This window comes from Schistosoma mansoni, chromosome 1 (assembly GCF_000237925.1).
Source record: "Schistosoma mansoni strain Puerto Rico chromosome 1, complete genome".
NCBI lineage: Eukaryota > Metazoa > Platyhelminthes > Trematoda > Strigeidida > Schistosomatidae > Schistosoma > Schistosoma mansoni.
In genome coordinates, this window is record NC_031495.1 from 52,077,812 (window position 1) to 52,099,930 (window position 22,119).

Here is a 22,119-nt window from a genome sequence, read left to right on the forward strand (position 1 = left end):
GTCTGATCATATATGCACTTATAATTAAGTACACGTGCCTAATTGATAACCCACAGCTTGTTTTTACTTTTGTATATCTTCGCAAATCGCGATGAGACTTGGCACTTACCATGAAAATACATAACGATCGCTGCTCGAAAATCTGTCTACTATTCATAATCTTGTACAATATGACGTTTGTTTGCACTTCGATAAAATTCTTTAAACATGATACCGTTTGATATGCACCATTCTAAGTGGCGATAGCAGTTGTTGTGTGGTTTGTTATGGAAATATGGGAAAAATTAGATGTCTAGGGTTAGGCAAAAGGTGAGTTGAAAATTTAGGCAAAAGTAGACAATCCGTCGTGTGTTTAGGCGAAAAGTATACAATTCAGCGAGCTTTGAAACACAGAGACAAGTAGGAGGGATTCTTATCATTTACCCCTGACAGACGAGAAAGCAGACATTTTAGAGCGTTTTCCCTTTATTTTCCAACGAACTTATCCTTTTGCTTGCCTAATATATATTAGTTGTTCGGGCGGTAAGCGCACGAAATACACTTATATTCGAAAAGTAAACCGACCGTCAAGCAATTGCACAAGCATGGAGTAAAAAAAGCTGGTAGTTTGGACTAGAAGTTAGTAGAGCAAGGTTCAAACCCGTTACAGTTTTGTAGTGCGCACACCTATCAGACGGTTGTAACGATATTTACAACAGCAGCTGCTGTTGAAGTGAATCACCCGATGAGATGCACATAAGTTCTTCACCTACTTAGTTGACTGCAATCTTCGAATTAATGGCATGTCGAATGATCAATGGCTTGTAGCACGTTGTATTTCGACGTTTACTTGGGAGCAGGAGCGACCTGAAACAGCAACACAACAGTCAGGACCGACAAGTGCGTCTGAAGTGAGAACACGGTGTGCTGGTACAGCCGATATATTTAAAATTAAAATTACGCGGTTTTTAGTACAAAAGGGGAAAGTTATTACAAAATAGTTTTACTCGTTATTCTGCAGGTTCAGACGGCGTAGGGCTTGTTCTTCTTCTTCCAGTGCATTCACTCTTTGTTGTCCTGCAATGAGAAATACAAACACACATTATTAATGTTGCATGTAATGATTTTTATTACCGTTACACTACCCCCTCTCTCCATGAGGCACTGTCCTCAGTGCCTGGTATGCTATTCCTCCTTCTGGTGGCACCTCATAATGGCTGGTAGCCGTCGGGGGATTGACAAACGGGGTATCTAAGTGCACCGTTGTTTTATCCGGCTTCAGTTGGTTGTAGTGTGCTGTTAGAACGTCGTCTTGAGGTCGCTGGAGGTTGCGTAGGACGAATGTTGTAGGGGACCGAATAAATACGATTTCGTAAGGCCCTTTCCAAGGTTGGTGAAACTTGCCGCATGTTCCTGGTGGGGCCATAGGGCGATGTAGCCACACACGATCTCCAGGTTTATATACAGGCCCGTTCGCATGTCGATCGTACACATTCTTTTGGTGTTTGCTGGCATTTTGTAGATTAGCTTCAACTAGACGGTATGCGTCGGCTACGAAGGTTACGGACGTATGGTACATAGTCTTGAGCTTCGAAAGGCAACAACGGCATTTGGATCTCTACAGGCAGGCGTAATTCATGTCCAAAGAGTAAAATCGCAGGTGAAAATCCCGTGGAACCGTGAACTGATGCGCGGTAAGCTAACAAGCATTGGGGTATTGCATCATCCCAGCATTCCGTCGACAAATTATTGATAAACGACTGTAGGAGGGTTTTAATGGTTCGGTTTGTTCTTTCTACTAAACCGTTACCTTCAGGGTGGTACGCAGTGGTATGTGTTTTGCGGATACCCAATAATCGGCATACCTGAGCGACGAGATGGCTTTCAAAAGCTGTACCTTGATCGGAATGGAGTGAGAATGGAGCGCCATAACGGGAGACCCAATGATCAATGAAAGCTCGAGCGACCGTGAGGGCATCTTGTTGAGGTATAGGGACGGCTTCACACCATTTGCTAAAATAGTCCACCATCACCAGTATATAACGGTTTCCGTTCTTTGATGTTGTAAGTGGCCCCATGATATCGATACCGACTCGTTGATGTGGACCTTCTGTCGTCATTGGGACTAACGGTGCACGGGGTCTTTGCTGAGGTGACTTGATGGCATGGCACGTGCTACAATTTTTGCAGAATTCAGTCACGTCTTCATGGATGGATGGCCACCAAAACCTCTGGCAGATCGCATGTTCAGTTTTTCGTTTCCCCGAGTGCCCGAGTTCTCGATGCACCTGCTCCATAATATTCTGAACTTGCACACGTGGTACTATCAACAGTGGTTGTTTTGACTCGCTGACTATAAATAGTGTGTCCCCATACAATCTCAGGCTACTCCACTTGGTACAAAGACGGCGCGTCGCTGGGGAATGATCCTTTAACTCTGCCGTAGAAGGTTTATCGTTTCCGTGTAGTTGTCGTAGGTAAATGGACTGCAGGTCGGGGTCTGATGCTTGAAGAGACGGCCAGTCGATCTCTGGGGCTGTGCTAAGGACAGCACTAATGGTACTAGGAGCATAGGGTATACGGGACAGAGAGTCGGCGTTTGTGTGACGGCTGCCTGGTCGGTATTCGCAAGTAAAATCAAACTCCTGTAGTCGCTCTTGCCAGCGTGCCACTTGGCCTTCTGGTTCGCGGAAGGAGCGGAGCCATTGTAATGCACGGTGGTCTGTGCGTACACGGAAAGGTTTACCTAGTAAATAATGGCGGAAATGTTGTAAGAATTTTACTTATGCTAACATCTCTCGACGCGTTGTCGAATATCTTGTTTCGCTCTTATCCAGTCGACGGCTAGCGTACGCAATTACTCTTTCTTGCCCATCTGGGGCCACTTGTGATAGAACTGCTCCAATAGCGGAGGAACTGGCATCCGTATCAAGTATAAATTCTCCCCCGCTTGCTGAGGTATCCGGAACAGCTAATATAGGTGGAGAGCTTAGTCGTGTCTTCAAAGCATCGAACGCCTGTTGACACTCTGTAGTCCATAAAAACTTTCGTCCTTTGTGCGTCAAACGGTGTAAGGGTGCTGCTAACGATGCAAAGTCACGGACAAAGCGCCTGTAGTAAGAAGCTAGGCCAAGAAAGCTACGAACGTCTTCAGGTGATTTGGGCTGTGGCCAATTAACAATGACACGTGTCTTTTCTTTATCGGTGCCTACTCCATCTGCAGTAATACGATGTCCTAAGAAAACTACTTCTTTCTGCAGCAGGCGACATTTGGACGGTTTTACTTTTAGGTTGTGTTGTTGAAGGCGATGGAGAACTGCTTTCAGATTAGCATTATGTTGCTCGGGTGTGCTACCATACACAATAATGTCATCGAGATAAATCAAACATTTATGAGGTACTATACCTTGTAAAACTGTTTGCATTAGTCTTTGAAAAGTAGCTGGGGCATTCGTTAGACCGAAAGGCATTACTTGGAATTCGTATAAACCATTTGGCACCACAAATGAGGTTTTCTTTCTATCTTGTGGTCTGACTTCCACCTGCCAGTACCCTGATGCTAGGTCTAACGTTGAAAACCAACATGCGCCACTCACAGCGTCTAATATAGAATCGATTCTCGGAAGAGGAAAAGAGTCACGCTTAGTTATAGCGTTAAGGCGTCGATAGTCTATGCAGAGTCGCAGAGAGGAATCTTTCTTTTTAACCGGGACGATAGGTGATGCCCAGGGGGATGATGACGGTACTATAATATTCTTGTCAAGCATATCCTTAATCATCTTATCCAGCTGTGGTTGATAGTGTACTGGCACTCTACGAGGCGGTTGACGTAATGGCATATGATCACCTGTGGGAATAGAGTGTTGTACCGTGGTCGTCCGATTACCAGAGATATTCTCTGAGAAAACAGAACTAAATTTTTGAAGTAAGGAAATAGTTGATCGACGGAAATCCTCTGTTACTTGTTTATTAGTTTGTACCTGGTGTATGACTTCCGACACCCCTACGTGAGCTACCGACTTAGTTGCGTTCTTAAGGCAATGTGTCGGAATGGTTACTTCTCCGATTCGAGCTTCCGCCTTAGCTACATGTATAACGACGTCGTATTTTAACATAAAGTCAACTCCAAGTATAACATCCCAGGTGAGTGTGTGGCATACTAAAAATTCGTGTAGGAATGAGTGTTTATTCACTGTTACCTCCAACCACACCTTAGACCGTACTTCCAGAAGGTCACCACCGGCTGTTTTTAGTGTGGAGAAACATGGTTTTTGTCGGCTTATGCGATTCAGTGTGCTTAAAAACCCTTCTCTCACAATGGATACTGAGGCTCCTGTATCCAGTAGAATAGTAGTCTGTATGCCCTGTAAACTACCAGCTATTGTTATCGGATATACTGATTCAGAATAATACGAAGACAAATGGGAAAATCTAGTCTCACCTTGTTTCCAAAAATTATTGTGCCCACATTTTCGGGCTTTCCGGCCAAAGCGTTGGCAGTAAAAACACTCCATCTTCCGGTTATGTTGATTAGTTCTTAGCGGCTGTCTCTCGGGGCGTCGTTTGACCGCGGAAATCGTTTGAGTGAAATCGGACTGATGTGTTTCTTCAGGCTGTTCAATAGCATTCGCTGACAAATGCGGTGTATTAACAGCGTTTGATAGCTTGTCTGCGGCAGCGAACCGTAGAACTGTGGTTCTTAAATCCTGAATGCTTTTTGGCGGCATGTAGAGAAGGTGCTGTCGTAGTGCACCCGGCAAAAGGCCTTCTGTGAACCGTGCGCGTATTATTTCTTCCCGTATAGAGACGTCTAAACTCGGGAAGGCTACAATTGCTGCCTGCTGCAAGGAGTGCAGGTATTCCATGGGGTCCTCACTCGCTTTCTGGTGACGCGACAGGAACTGCATGGTCCCCAGCTGTGTATCTACTGTTAGCGAAAAGCATTCATCAAGCACCTTCCAGTTTTGGGCAGACGGGTTACTTGCGGTGAAACCGTTGGCAATCGCCCTTTTTGCCGCTTCATCGTCTAGACACGACAGGAGATAGTCAAAATGTTCGGCAGCTGGGACCTTACGTAGATACGTCGTGATCCTGACCTTCCAAATGGCATAGTCCGATGAGACTCCCAGTAGTGGTGGCTGGCGGATGATTGCCCCGGTTGCTGGCTTGCTTGGAACGACCGGTGGTTCCTCACAGTTTTCATCGCGTTTTGACGCAAACACCTCCATCACCACTTGTAGCACGTTGTATTTCGACGTTTACTTGGGAGCAGGAGCGACCTGAAACAGCAACACAACAGTCAGGACCGACAAGTGCGTCTGAAGTGAGAACACGGTGTGCTGGTACAGCCGATATATTTAAAATTAAAATTACGCGGTTTTTAGTACAAAAGGGGAAAGTTATTACAAAATAGTTTTACTCGTTATTCTGCAGGTTCAGACGGCGTAGGGCTTGTTCTTCTTCTTCCAGTGCATTCACTCTTTGTTGTCCTGCAATGAGAAATACAAACACACATTATTAATGTTGCATGTAATGATTTTTATTACCGTTACAGGCTTTTAGGTCAAAAGCCGCTCCTTACCGTCGCCCTGCATTTTTCAAGGACAACCTTGAGGTTGAATATCCCCCATTGTATCCGAGATCGATTAGGAAAGACAAATGACTGAAATACTTCTGTCTTCTGAAGCAAGCGTAAACTAAATGGTGTAATATAATAATAATCACGATTCGCTATGTTTTAAAGGTTTAATCTCTAATAATGTGTCAAAAGTGGATGCGTCACGGACCATACCCTGGTGTTCACGTGGATTTGAGATTTTTCTTGGCATTTTTCAAAATCGTTCCAAATGAGCGTCAGAGTTGATTCTTTTACGAAAAAGTTTGATTTATCAGTCAAAAGGCCCGTCAAAAGTTTTCATTTGGCTAACTACTGGATGAAATGTTGGAATTAAAGTATATGATGTGATTTCTTGATGAATAACAACCGTGATCTTGTTTTCCAAGTCACCTAGCAGGGTATGGTTGGAAGTCATCACTCCTGGTGATCAAATGTGCGATCTGAAGTACGACCACACCGTTGGTCTAATAGTCAGAGTACTGACTAAATTGCTAGGTGACAATGATGATACAGGTATTCGGAGTTTAACAATTTCTTTGCACTTAACGCCTCTAGAATTGAAGTATACTAACGCAGTCAAATCAGAAGTAAAGAGTGAAGAGGTTCGAAAAAATATTTGGAGAGCTTCTGGCATGTAGAAAAGCTTTTGGTTTAAGCTGGTTAGTAGTTGTATTGAATGCGTAGCACGGTGTACCCACTGGTGATCAGGTGTGAGTGTGTGACTGAGCGCTTCCAGCCAGTGTGTTCAGTGAAACTAATGGGGTCAGCATCAATGTTGAGGACTTGATGAACCACTTATCTTGGGGATTTATTTACTTCTACAACAGTCTTAGACGAAGAACATGCAGATATACAAGATTTTGTCATGCAAACTTAAAGACTCACATCGTCCTTTTCTCCCTTATTGATTGGACAAGGTATTGTAAAAGGTTTTTTATATGTTATAAGACTTATCATATTTTGATCACCAATGTAGATGATCTATATCGAATGATTGGGGGTCTACCCTAGTTAGAAGGGGATGGTTTGACCAACTAGCTAACGTCGAAGTCACATCTTGTCTTTAATGCCTAATGTGGATTATCCTTTCGTCACATCACAGCACTATGGCTGCTTTGATGACCTAACAATACAAAGGGCGTAATTTTAAAAATATATTATTAGGAGTAGGTACAAGGAACCGAATACGAACACCGCTGCATGGTTCAGTCCCTGGGCACACAATTGACTGATGCGTCTTGGTTGCCGTTGACCTTGAAGAGAATCTATGAATCATTCAATATCCAGTGGCTCGATTGCCGCATGATTTGGCAAGGACCCAATGACATTTCACTGGCCGTGCAGCATGAGGTTGCATTACTTTCTAGTTTTTCTTGCCATATACTCTGCTGGCTTACACCACTTCCCTGAAGGTAAATTGTGATTTGACTCATCAGTTAGCGATAGGTTAAAATAGCTCACCAGCGGTTTGTGTGTATGTGTCGCACTCCTAAATTTATTTCGGAAGTTTTAAAGAAATGTATCGCATACTCGGTTAAAAAGTGTTTTAATTTGAAACCAAACCATCCATCACTGCAGGTGATACTAGCCAAAATACTTGTCCTAGTTATGGCATAGAATGACGGATAATTGATAAGATGGGATGTACGGCATAAAATATAAAAAATACCAAGTTTTTAGGTGTGTGAATGTTTCTTTCATCTTCTCAACTACGAAGAATTCTAATCTGTTTTTATTTTCTGTACGAACAGTTAACTCAGTAAATTGCTATATAGATATCGGTCTAAATTGTAGAAACGCCTCCATGTACGTCACCATTCAAATAAATGGTCGAAAAAGCGATAGTAACAAGCAGTTAATGAGTATCAGTATACAAACTGTAAAGCACTAAAGGTAATTATAGAAAATAACTCTGTCTCAGTACGCCTGTAATGAATTTCCATTGGTAACGAAGGTTATCATCAGTTTGGGTTATGGACCTATTAAAAAGAATATAAAGTAGGATTTGACGTCTTCAATTTGTGTGACATATATAATGATAAGCAAAGAACAGTTCCATATTGTTGACAGCTTACCCTTATATAGTAATAACAAATTTACAGGAAAACAACAACTGTAATACTTCATTATGCGTTTGTGGTTAGTGAAGAGATAAGGAAGTAGATCTGTTCTCCTGTACTTAAATGTGTTTACACAACCTGACGACATGAGAAGCGAATCACGTTTAAAGTCCCACTTTAGCATCATCCATGTTCCACAGCTTTTTGACTCACAATATAGTATTCATCTGGTCTAACGCTAAACCTTTCAGTCAAAGATATCATAACTGAAGATCCCAAAAGAGGTGTACTGAATTTGACGGGATTATATTCCATTTCGTACCTCTCAAACCGTAAAAAACTTCGCTGAATACCGATTTATCCATTTTAACTTTTTTTCAGTATTATCCTGCGTTGCTCACCTTTTTTCTATTTATTTTACATTTGGATGAATTGGCGTATTCTGTGGCTTGGCTCAACAGAGATATATAAAAAAATTATTAAATAAATAAATATTGTTAAAATCAGCGTCTCCATAGTTATTATCATCATTACGATTTCACGTCTGTAAGTTAAATTCTCTGCAGTAGGCAAGTTATTTGAAGTTAAAGATACGACCAGTATTCTAGTTTGTTGTAAGACTCCTCCGATTGCTGGATCGGATTCGTCTACGGCGATACTAATGGGCGCTTGAGTGTCCTGATTTGCGAGCACGGTTGCCTTGGCGATATATTCCTTAAATGTGGAGAATGCTTTTCGAGCGGTGTCGTCTAGATTAATTGATTTTGCATTTACACGAAGTTGGTCGGTTACCGGTTTCATAAGGGATGCGCGATGAACCGTCTATAGAAACTTACGAGGCCGTTAAAAGTGCGCAACTGCCTAATCGTGGCCGCTACTTTGCTTCTAAGGGGTTGGATACCTTGGGCATCAATAGTGTGTCCTAAGAAGTCTAAAGAGTTTGTTCCTATTTGGCATTTTTGAATGTTTACAGTAATGCCATGCCTTTGGAGTCGATCGAAAACAATGTCCAGATGCTGGAGATGTGATTCTCTGTCCGGACTTGCTATGAGACGGTCATCAACACACGCATATATGAAGTCGAGACCTCGGAAGATGTCATCTATGAACCTTTGGAAGGTTTGAGCCGCATTTCTTAGGCCGAAAGGAGTTATGATGGCGGTTTTAGGAATGTCGTCGGTTGGCATAGGAATTTGGTTATAAGCTTTGACTAAGTCGATTTTCGAAAAGACAGTTGTACCTTTCAAGGTAGCTGTCAAATGGTGAATGTGGGACAACGGGTAACGATCGGGAATGGTTTGAGCATTCAGATGTCGATAATCACCAGTTGGCCGCCAATCATTGCTGCCCTTTTTAGGGACCATATGCAAGGGAGATGACCATGGGCTTTTTGATGGTCGAATTATTCTTACGTCTATCATGTGGTCGAATTCGTTTTTAGCCAACCTAAGCTTTTCGAGAGCCAGTCGACATGCTTTCGAGAATACAGGTGGTCCTGTAGTCGAGATGTGATGTGTAACATTGATTACACAAGGCAATTTCGGCTGTGGTTGATATATTCCAGAGTATTTATCGAGTAATGGTTGATATAAGGGGTCTATGGTGTGCTTAATTGTGACTGGGGATAATCTGCAACCAGAAAAAGGAGTTACACAAACAGATAACTTAGTGTTTCCGTCTATTAACCTTCGTGAGCGTGTGTCTGTGAGTAGATTGTGATATTGTAACGGGTCTATACCAATGATTGGCATAGAGACATCTGCCACAACGAAAAACCAGTGAATGGGTTTGCGTAAATCCACGTTAAGGTAGACGTACCTTTTACCGTATGTAGCGATCGGCTTTCCGTTTGCCGCCTGTAAACTTAAAACAGATTAGAGAAGTCTGTCGTTGGGATTTGCTGGAAGAACGCTAACTTCTGCGCCGGTGTCGACGAGGTAGCGAGCTTCTGTGGTCACATCCGTAACGTATAATAGGCGGCTGTGTTCGCCGGCTACGGTTGCCGTTAACGTGTGCCGGCTGGGAAGTTTCCCGAGTTTTTATTTGTGTCAGTCGACTTAGAGTTCGGGTAATTGCAGGGTTTCTTGCAATTTCCAGAAGACTTGCCATACTGGCCATGATACCAGCACCAGTCGGGATTATCTGTCTCTCGACCTCGAGAGACAGATCGCCTACATGAGACACTTTTACGCGGGGTTTTTGACCGACTACGGTCATTATGGAATCTAAGATATTGTGTAAGCGTGTGGCATAGTTTGGCCATGTCAGTCGGGGTCGTTTGAGGTTTTTCCTTGACGGAAAAGACCTCAGCGTTAATGGATACCGTAATCTCTAAAATGCGGTTAGCAGATGCAGCCAGTTCGTCCTCCGCGTTGCTTTGAAACGAGATAAGAACCGCTTGCACCTGTTGCGGGAGTTTAGATAAGAAAAGCTGTTTGAACAGGCCATCGTCGAAAGTTCTTTGACCTATCACCTCTCTCATCCTTAACAGCATGTCTGTCGCGGAACCATTTTGCAGGTTGATATTGTTAAGTAGTTGATCCAACCGTTGTCGATCGGTTAGATCTCCGCGTTTTAGAATCGATCGTTTCCGACTTTCGTAAGGTTCTGAAACATCGCTAGTAAACATACTACGTGTTACGTACCTGTTGAAATTCGCGCGGTAGTGCCTTAGCCACCGCGAGGAATCGCGTGCTCAAATCCGTGATCCCGTGCCTGCAAAAGTCAGCTTCTGCGTAGCAGAACCAGGCTCCGATATTATCAGGCCAAAAGGGCGTTAACTGAATCGATGGTGGGGGAATAGTCTTTAACTTAAATGATTTAGGTGTCTGTTCCGTCATAGTGTTATAAAAAACGAAAAATATATAATGAAAATATATCCCAAAAACTCAAAAAAAGTATATCACAATATGTAAAAGTCAAATAAAGAAAAACAATGAATAATGAAGTTCCAAAAAGGAACAGACTCACAGTTAATGAGCTTGGTGTACCAGATCACGTCAGGTTCACCACTGAAGATACAACTAGTATTCTAGTTTGACAACTATTTACCAGTAACACCTTCTACATTCGAATCGTCCCCCACTGGGTTAAAATCAGAAGTCAGATGCGAAGAGGTTGGAAAGATATATTTGATACGTTATCAATATATCAAGAAGCGGTTGCTCTAATCTGGCTAGTGAAAGTAGGAGCTGTGTCCCGCGCTGAATTGTAACATGATATGGTGCGGATGCATGACCGAACGCCTTGAGTTAAACAAGTCCACTTAAAACAATGTGGTCAGCATTCAATGTCGAACACTTAAAAGGCTATTGATTTTGGGGAATTATTTACAGCTACAAAGTTAAACATATATTTTTTCACTGTAGCAGAACTCCGCCTGTAGCTCCTCTGGGGGTTACTGCCGGTCCCAAGCCCACACAAAGGAGGAGGGTTGAGCATGGGGTTAGCGACTCCATCCCGTATAAAACCAACTCGCTAAAAACGCTAACCAGAAAAAATCATTCAAACCATTCAAACTCTGCCCTCCAAGTTGAAGGAATAATTATGACGTCTCATGATGAAAGCCGAGTTCATTCGGAAGTCATGAGGCCGATGCACCTTATAACAACCAGAGCGACAATTTTTATAGGTACATGGAATGTCCGAACAATGTGGGAGACCGGGAGAGTCTTTCAAATTGCTGCAGAAATGAGAAAATACAACCTGGAGGTGCTTGGAATCAGCGAAACACATTGGACGCAGGTTGGACAACAACGACTGTCTTCAGGAGAACTTCTGTTATACTCCGGTCATGAAGAAGAAAATGCCCCACATACACAAGGAGTGGCACTGATGCTGTCCAGAAAAGCACAAAATGCACTTATAGGATGGGAATCTCATGGGCCAAGGATCATCAAAGCCTCCTTCAAAACAAAGAGAGAGGGCATTACAATGAACGTCATCCAATGCTATGCGCCGACCAACGACTACGATGAAGACGCTAAAGACCAGTTCTACGATAGGCTGCAGTCGATCTTCAAGAAATGCCCAACCAAGGACCTGACAATTCTGATGGGAGATCTAAATGCCAAGGTTGGAATGGACAACATTGGATTCGAAGACGTCATGGGACAACATGGACTGGGAGAAAGGAACGAAAATGGTGAGAGATTTGCAAACCTATGTGCCTTCAATAAACTGGTCATAGGTGGCACCATATTCCCACACAAAAACATATACAAAGCCACTTGGATTTCACCGGATCACACTACACAGAATCAAATCGACCATATCTGCATCAACAAAAAGTTCAGGAGGACGATGGAGGATGTGAGAACCAGGAGAGGAGCTGATATAGCATCCGATCATCATTTGCTGGTCGCCAAGATGAAACTAAAACTCAAGAAGCACTGGACAACGGCGCGGACAACATCACAAAAGTTTAATACGGCCTTTCTTCGAGATGCTGACAAACTCAACAAATTCAACATGGCCCTCAGCAACAGGTTCCAGGCCTTTCATGATCTACTCAATGGAGGGGGAACTACCATGGAGAGCAACTAGAAAGGTATCAAGGAGGCAATCGTTTCAACATGTCAAGAGGTTCTGGGTCAAAAGAAGCACGATCACAAGGAATGGATCACTGTTGGTACACTGGATAAAATTGAAGAAATGAGGAACAAGAAGGCAGCAATCAATATCAGCCGAACAAGAGCGGAAAAAGCCAAGGCACAAGCCGAATACACAGAGGCAAACAAGCAAGTGAAGAGGAGCATCAGAACCGACAAACGTAAATATGTGGAAGATTTAGCAGTGACGGCGGGAAAGGCTGCAAGAGAGAGGGAAACGTGAGACAACTGTATGATACAACAAAGAAACTCGCTGGAAATTACCGTAAGCCAGAAAGACCAGTGAAAAGCAGGGAAGGCAAGGTAATCACCAATATTGAAGAACAACGGAATAGGTGGGTAGAACACTTCAAAAAACTCTTGAATCGACCAGCTCCACTGAACCCACTCAACATCGAAGTAGCACCTACAGACCTCCCAATCAATGTTCGCCCACCAACAATTGAAGAGATCAGCATGGCCATTAGACAAATCAAGAGCGGCAAAGCAACGGGACAAGACAACATCCCGGCAGAGGCACTGAAAGCAAATGTAACAGCAACTGCCAAGATACTCCACATTCTCTTCAGTAAGATTTGGGACGAAGAACAAGTACCAACAGACTGGAAAAAAGGACTTCTGATCAAGATTCCAAGGAAAGGCGATCTCAGCAAGTGCGACAACTACAGGGGCATCACTCTTCTCTCAACACCAGGAAAAGTCTTCAACAGAGTATTGTTAAACTTATACTTATCACTGAAACGTGGTGTTATCCAGCAGTGGCCGATTCCGAATTAAATATCCAAAACTATCGACTCTATCGCTGTGACAGAGAAACTAAGCGAGGAGGCGGTTGTCTTATATTTGCTTTGGATACCTTAACAACTAACAAAGTTGAAGATAGTATCTTGAATAGTTTACCAGAATCGATCTGGATATCAATCAATACCCTAAATCATAGTCTACTCCTAGGTTGTATATATAGAGCTCCTGATAGTACTGATAATTTGAATGATCTTATTATCAATGCATTTATACACGCATCTACTCTAAACTTCAGTGCTAAGATTATCACTGGCGATTTCAACTATCCTGGGATTAACTGGACTACCGGTAGTTGTCAGTCAAGCAATGATAAATTTTTATCAATCCTTAATCTGTACTGCTGGTCACAGTGGGTTCGTACCCCAACAAGGGGTGATAATACACTTGATCTAATATTTAGTAGAGATATCATTCCCCTATCTGTACAAGTATACGACGAGTTTGAAAGCAGTGATCATAGGATAGTAGCTTGTGCTCTCTCCATCTATCCCTCCTACAACCGACCAATTCAAAGAACCTGCAATTATAGAGACTATAAGCATGCAGACTGAGACCTTTTGCGCTCACTGATCAAACTGTCAGACTGGGATGAATTCTTCTCATGTAATAGTCTGACAGATGCCATCAACATATTCCATTTGATTGTTAACTCTTGTCTAGACTCCTATGCACCAATTAAGACTTACAGGATTAGTAAACATTACGAATTATATATACCAGCTAAATATCGTAATAAACTAAGACGCCTACAGAAACGTTATTTTAAATCTAACGACTTCACGGCAGTCACACAAATAACAATAATTTTTAACCAAATAAAAGAAAAACATAGGTTAAAAGCCATTAATGAAGAGCTATTAGCACTAAGTACTAGCTGAAAAGTGCAAAACCTAATCCACCTTTACAATAAACGTGCTAAATCAACTCAAAAGGTTGATATACCATGCATCCTGCATAATAATAGTTTTATATATGATCCATAAACTATAGCAGACCTTTTCAGTGGTAATTTTGCAAATGGCAAAGAATCCATAAGTGGCTCTGTTTCTAGAGTTATATGCATGACTGGTAACTCAATTAAATCTATCTTCTTCACATGTCTGAAAATTAGTAAGGTTATAAATAACCTCAAGGTTTCGAAAGGTCACGGAGCAGACGGGATTTCATCATTTCTCTACAAATATGGTGGTCCAGATATTTCACTTCTTCTCCTTAAGCTGTTTACTCTCTCTATGGAATCAGGCTCTTATCCTGACCGTTGGAAAACCGCGTACATCATACCACGTTACAAATCCGGAGATAAGACTGACATGAACAACTATCGGCCAATAAATATTATTCCGGTTATCTCTAGGATTATGGAAAAAATTATTAGTGACGAACTATCCAACTATTTATTGACTGAACAATTTATTGATGATTCGCAACATGGATTTCTTAAAAATCGATCCTGTATGACATGTCATTTTGACTTCTTTAATTTAGTCTATTCGCTTCGTAGCCAAGGATATCTAGTATTAGTGCTATACCTGGACATTTCTAAGGCCTTCGACATGGTCAACCACCAACTTCTCATAGGTAAACTCGCATCTTATGGGGTCCAAAACCCGTTACTAGCCTGGTTTGATTCCTTCCTCAGCAATCGACATCAAATAGTTAAAATCAACTCTTCATTGTCGAATGCCGTCCCTGTTAGAAGTAGTGTAATTCAGGGTAGTATCTTAGGACCTTTGCTCTTTTTAGTTTTCATTAATGATATTTGTGAGTGTTTTAGTGAGGGTAAGTCCCTTTTGTATGCAGACGATCTTAAGGTGGTGTACTCATTTTCTCCACATGAGCTGAGCAATATTCAAAATTGTATCAGCACGGAGCGTAACAAGGCAGCATAGTGGTGCTCGAAATGGCAACTGGAGCTTAATACAGCTAAATGTGGATGGTTATGCTTCGATGATACATCACTCAACCTCCATCTTACCATAAATGGTGAAATGTTATCTAGGTTACACACAGTAGTAGATCTAGGACTTCGGTACTCCGACGACTTGTCGTTTACTGAACAGATAATGAAACAGACGTCCAAGTCTCAACGCCTTATAGGTTATATAACTCGAAACCTTCATAACAGCGAATCTCGTATTCTAATGTATAAAGTCTGTGTTCGACCACTCCTCGAATACTGCGCGTTTCTCCTTAGTAGCACGCGCATAAAGGATAAATTAAGACTGGAATCAGTACAGAGACGATTTACACTTCGTACTCTTGGAACTGATAGTGTCTTGACAAATAATTCGAGGCGTAGTAAACTAGGGCTTGACCCTTTACGGAAGAGGAGACTCAAACTTAACCTTATCTTCTTTTTCAAAATACTTAGCAAACTCTCCTTCACATCCAGCCAGGCGATTCAATATGCTAAAGCCTCACATTACGACATTTGTAACTCCTTGTCTTTAGCGAAACAAACATATTCTAGATCTTCTCTCTATATGAATTATTTTACCTGTACGTTTTCTAGGCTCTGGAATAATCTACCTCAAAATATCCGTATGTTAAACTCTCTCCCATTGTTTGTTCGCTCAATTAATGCCTTTTGCTCCTCTGAAAATGCATTAAATGCTCTAGCGCCTGCAAGTGTATCTTACTCCACAAGTGAGATTATCGGAACTTTAAGTGTTTAACCTCTTACTTGCTATCATTGTTTTGTTGTTCCGTGCTCTTTGCTTTAATCTTACTTTCTCTAGTTGTAGATATTTATCAATAACTCGCTCTGGCACTGGAAATAATTTTAAAGAAATACGTTCATAAATCATCAGGCTATCCACTTAAGAAAAAATTAAAAGTCCCCTGGTGTTGCATTGGCTTGCCGTGATATATGCCATATATAAACTACTTACCAAACTACTTAGCAAACATAAAACAATCTTATATTTCATGTTTGTTCCCTACATTAAATGTTGCATTTTATGTCAATCTGATCATGCCTGTAAACTGGTGTGAATTCTGTAAATATTATTTTCTGAATATATTATTATTAAACAGGATAAAGGATTCCGTGGACGCCCAACTTCGAGATCAATAAGCTGGATTTCGTAAGGATAGATCGTGCACAGATCAATTAGCAACTCTACGTATCATTGTGGAACAATCAATCGAATGGAATTCATCACTCTACGTCAACTTCATCGACTACGAGAAGGCATTTGATAGCGTGGACAGGACGACACTATGGAGGCTTCTTCGACACTACGATGTGCCTGAGAAGATAGTCAATATCATACGGAACTCCTATGATGGACTAAACTGCCAAATCGTCCACGGAGGACAACTCACCGACTCATTCGAGGTAAAGACCGGTGTTAGGCGAGGTTGCTTACTCTCACCCTTTCTCTTTCTCCTGGTGATCGACTGGATCATGAAGACGTCGACATCTGGAGGAAAGCACGGGCTACAGTGGACAGGCAGGATGCAGCTTGACGATTTAGACTTCGCGGATGATCTGGCTCTTCTATCACAAACACAACAACAAATGCAGGAGAAAACGACCAGTGTAGCAGCAACCTCAGCAGCAGTAGGTCTCAATATAAACAAAGAGAAAAGCAAGACTCTCCTATACAATACAATATGCACCAATCAAATTACACTTGACGGAGAAGCTTTGGAAGATGTGGAAACCTTTACATATCTGGGCAGCATCATTGATGAACACGGTGGATCAGATGCAGATGTGAGGGCGCGGACCGGCAAAGCAAGAGCAGCATACCTACAACTGAAAAACATCTGGAGCTTAAAACAATTGTCAACCAACACCAAGGTTAGAATTTTCAATACAAATGTCAAGACAGTTCTACTGTATGGGGCGGAGACGTGGAGAACTACGAAAGCCATTATCCAGAAGATACAAGTGTTTATTAACAGCTGTCTACGCAAGATATTTCGGATCCGATGGCCAGACACTATCAGCAACAAGTTACTGTGGGAGACAACCAACCAGATTCCAGAAGAGGAAGAAATCAGGAAGAAGCGCTGGAAGTGGATTGGGCACACCTTGAGGAAATCACCTAATTGCGTCACAAGACAAGCCCTCACATGGAATCCTGAAGGTCAAAGGAGAAGAGGAAGACCAAAGAACACATTACGCCGAGAAATAGAGACAGACATGAGAAGAATGAACAAGAACTGGAAAGAACTAGAAAAGAAGGCCCAGGACAGAGTGGGTTGGAGAAAGCTGGTCGGCGGCCTATGCTCCATTGGGAGTAACAGGTGTAAGTAAGTAAGTAAGTAAATTTACTCTTTATAACAAAGTGTATAAAATAAAGGATCATCTATAAATGACCACCATTTTTATGCCCACATATTCAGAAACGCCGAATCCTCATAGTAATTAATATGCTTCGTCACCGGCTATAAAAATGTTTATTTCATTTACAGGTTTACTCATTCACTTTAGTTTAGACTGTTTAACACTGTGTTCTAAAGATACACCCCGACTGCTCACAGAGAATTAAATGGGATGAGATATGGACATAAGAGATTCAGTGATCAAAACACTAAACTAACACTAACAAATTGAAATATAGCACAGGCTATATTTCAAGTGGTTACATTTCATATCAGACAACAAGGAAAAAAATTGAGCTATCTTATCCTCTAAATTTTAGATATTTTTACTCCTATTGACTAAAATCTGCTAAGATGGATTTCTGACCATATGTTAGGGAAAATGGCTAATGATATTAAGCTACCTATTTTAACTTGCTACAAGTTATTAATTGTTACAGTGACAGAAAGCTATACTAACGACCATAATCTTAGTTATGCTTCATGAAACATTCTACTCCAAAACTTGGGGTAAGACACTACACTCTAAAGGACAAGTACCCATGACAATTTGCAGATGTGAATTCGTGTTAATATTCACCTGATATCCTAACTGGAATGCTTGCCCGATTGTAATAAGTAAGTAAGTAAAAGCAGAACGACCGTACTTTATTCACGATTTACTCATCGATAATTACACCTCGTGAGAAAACTCTTCACCTATACTTGAGAATTTATTTATCCCACATCTTTTTAAATTTAGGCAAGCGAGACGAATAGTGGTTGTACCGGTTGGTACCACTTGAGTTGACAATGTAAACCAGAAATTGGAAAGTCATATTACAGGGATAAGGATATTTATATTATTGTCTAAAGCAAAAGGATTATCAGGTGCAAACATAAAAGTGAGGATTGGCGAACTAGCTTACAACTGAAGAGGAAATTAGGAAAAGATTCTGAAAGTGGACTAGACATACATTACAGAAATCACCTAACGGCATCATGAGGCAAGCTTTAATTTGGAATACTGAAGGGAAACGGAAAGGAGGAAAATCAGGAAACACAATGCATCGGGAATCGGAAGTAGACAAGAAAAGAACGATCTTTCCTTTATATCTAACGAGATCAGCGTTAACGCCGAGCGTCTGTGACGTTATTTACTTCGGAAGGTTACTTACCTGTACAATGGTCTGACTGGTTAAACGAGGAGAGTGTATGACCATCACGCTGACAGTAGGATATAAAATGCCATTGTTTCAAGACCAATTATATCCGGTTACTTTTTTCCGGCGAGATTTAGAGGTATGTGTTGAAACCTGTTAGTAAGGCCCAGAGATGGTCTCAACAGAGTACGATCCTGGAATACATCACTCTCACGCTCAGAAGAAAGCAATTTATAATAATTATCTCATTCGTTATCACGGAAGCAACCCGAAAGTTTGAACCATTTTATCTGAAATCTGGCTTTCGGGAATGAAAAGAAAGTTAGAAGGAATTATTTGATTTCCCATGACTTTCCATGGATTCATGTAGATATTGAGTACTGGATTAGCGCGTGAACCGAAAATAACGTTACTGTCCCTTAACCAGTGTTTGTAGGTGCTTTACTTTGACTGGACTACTTATATAATTTATTGTAGCAGAAAAGTTTAGGCTAGGTAAAGTGCAATTTTCCATGCGTCAAACTCGTGATCACTTGGAGCTTAAGGTGTGTATTTATACTCGTATAAAGATGTTTTAGGCCTTCATCCAACGCTGTCGGCGGGCAGATCTTGATAAACTTATCAAGTTGACCAATCTTCCTCGTGGAGGCCTAAAGCAGGATATTCAATTGAGACTTATTTCTTACCTGGATCAGGATCCTTCAACAGAATTCCTTTCCGCCCTTAATGAACTGAGAGGACTGATGTATAATCCTGTCAGTAAGTTTTTTCCTTGCCTTCAGTGTTTTTGTTCTCATGGGAATCTATTAAAGGTAACCGAATCAATCAGCTATTTGTGCTCGCATTCTGTTTCTAGTTTCATGACTTGCAAATTTGTTTTAACTACATATTTGAACTAAGAATTCTCATGCAGCTAATCCCAAGTAAGTAAGTAAGTAATCCCAAGCTTAGTGTAGGACCGATTACCTAAATATAGTATCTATGTGACAGTGTATCTTACTTCTCCAAACAACCAATGCTCAACGTGCTATCAGACTCATCGAAATGTATTACTATGTTTATCCCAATACGGTCGAATGCATGTACACTAAGCTATTCTGAGAAGGGTCTTTTTATGTGAGAAGAAAGCAAGGTTTTCTGTATTTTCACACCTTGTCAAAAAGTTTGTTTAAAGTTACTGATTAATGAAAGTAACAGGATATAAGTATTGCCACCAGTCCATAACGTTCTTTTTCATCTATAGTATCTAGTCTTCAGTCTTCAGTCTTCAGTAATAAGGATAGTAGGTTGATGAACCTGTGTTAATCCTGACAGATTTCCTTCCAGTGAAGGTCCAGCTTCTTCTTGAAAATGTTCACTGATGGTGCTGATACCACTTGTTCTGGTAAAGCGTTCCAGTCATTGACCACTCGATGAGAAAAACGGGACCCCACCTTTAATTTATTAGATCGCGGTTTCAGAACCTTCTTGCTATGACCCCGGAGATTATTAGTGCTGGAGGGAGCAAAAAGGTAAGACATATTAACACCCAGATCATAATTAAAGATACGAAATGCCAGTATAAGGTCACCTCGCGTCCTACGATAAGATAAGGGGAAAAGATTTAGACGTTTTAAACGCTCATCGTAAGGGAGTTTGGAAAGACCCTTTACTAATTTTGTCTCTACACGCTGGACACGCTCAAGCGATTTAGTATCCTTTATCAGACAAGGGCTAGCTGCTTGGATACAGTATTCTAAGTGTGGCCTTACATAGGTGGGATATAAAATTCGAAAAATATCCTCGTCAAAGCATTTAAATGCTCTGCGAAGCGACCATAGCGCGCGATAGCCTTTGGAAGCAACCGCACTGCAGTGCGTTGTAGTTTTTAAGTCGTGACTTATAATTACTCCTAAGTCTTTATGCGCATGAACGCGTGGAAGAGATGTACCATTAATGGTATAGTGGTAACTAATATCGTGCCCGATGTACATGAACACGCTCTTCCTAGAATTAACTTCCAGGCCCCAATCATGAGCCCACCTAACTAATTCGTCTAAATCTGCTTGTAGATAACAACGATCAGTCTCATTTCTTATTGTTCTCCAGATTTTAACATCATCCGCAAACAATAACGTCGACGACTTAAGTAATAAAGGTAGTTCATTAATATACAGAAGGAAAAGTAAAGGGCCCAAGATGGTGCCTTGGGGTACACCACTTTTGACCGGTTTCCATTCGGATAGAGTTCCATTGACTCTCACTCTCTGTCTGCGGTCACATAAGAAGCTTCCTATCCATTCCTGTATAGCACCTGTTATACCAAAGCTCGAGAGCTTTTGCATAAGACCTAAGTGTGAAACCTTATCAAACGCTTTGCTAAAATCTATAAATATCACGTCGACAGACTGGCCGTTGTCTAGTGCAGCTGTCCAATCCTCTCTCGCAATGAGTAAGTTAGTCAAGCATGAATGCTTGTTACGAAACCCATGTTGCTCGGGAGTTAACAGATTGTACGAATCAATGTGGCTCAGTAGCTTAGCCCGAATTAATTTTTCAAGTAACTTAACTACTATACTGGTCAGGCTAACAGGCCGGTAGTTAGATACTATCCGTCTCTGACCATCCTTAAATATAGGACTAACTATGGCGTCTTTCCAGTCTCTAGGTAGTTGAGCCTGTGAAAGGGACATGTTGAAGAGCATCGTGAGCGGTCTTGAGATAATGTCCGCAAGCGACGACAGCAAACGTGGGTGTAACCCATCGGGGCCCGGTATCTTACAAGGTTTTAGGTTAGTTATCAAAGGAAGAACTATATCCTCTGTCACGTGTAAAGGTCCTATGGCTGGTATCTCATTGTCAACGGGACAAGTAGTTGTAACACTACACGTAGAGTAGACTTCACTGAAATAGTTAGCAAATAACTCCGCTTTCGCCAGATCAGATTCAGCCAATAAAGCTGAATTTTCGCTTAACAGTAATGAGGGGATACCATCACTACGTTTCGTCCGCCTTTTAACGTACGAAAACAGTCGCTTCGGACAGGTACGGCTATCGTATGTCAACTGTCGTTCGTAAGCCGTGCGGGATTTAGCTATGGTCTTTTTACATATATTCCGGATTTTTTTATATTCGCACTTAAATGATGCCTGACCTGTTGACAAGAATAAGTCCCAGAAGTGTTTCCTACGCTTCAACAGCTTCCGGGTTTCCTTATTAATCCATGGAGGGCAATATGATAACTTACGTGCTGACCATGGGATAAACGGTTGAGTTACGGATTCGAACGTAGACTTAAACCTATTCCATGCATCATCAATCGATCCATCAGCATCGACCGACCAGTCAATTGAGATAGCATAGTCCCTGATTGCCGGAATATTAGCTCTCCAGATATTAGGACGGGGTGGAGCTGATGCAAATTCTATACCATGTATCCGGAACTTAAAGGAAAGTACGACATGGTCACTATTCACCAGTGGGGGAAGATGTTGAATGTCAACGATATCTTCACAGTGGTGTGTGAGGACAAGGTCTATCAATGACGGATTATGTTCCAAGTCTATATGCGTCGGCTTAACGATACATTGTAC

At 41.6% G+C, this 22,119-nt stretch overlaps 1 protein-coding gene across 1 annotated transcript in view; it reads left to right on the forward strand.

The window, feature by feature from the left end:
• Nucleotides 1-19,059: 19,059 nt before the first annotated feature.
• The window catches only part of Smp_172130 (putative sumo ligase), a gene marked incomplete at its 5' end in the record, with an annotated part of 31,704 nt that continues 28,644 nt past the window's right edge, over nt 19,060-22,119 (forward strand). The window contains 2 exons of the mRNA XM_018794805.1: nt 19,060-19,092; nt 19,126-19,306. Coding sequence (XP_018649181.1) covers nt 19,060-19,092; nt 19,126-19,306 — 214 coding nt within the window. The remainder of the gene's footprint in view (nt 19,093-19,125; nt 19,307-22,119) is intronic.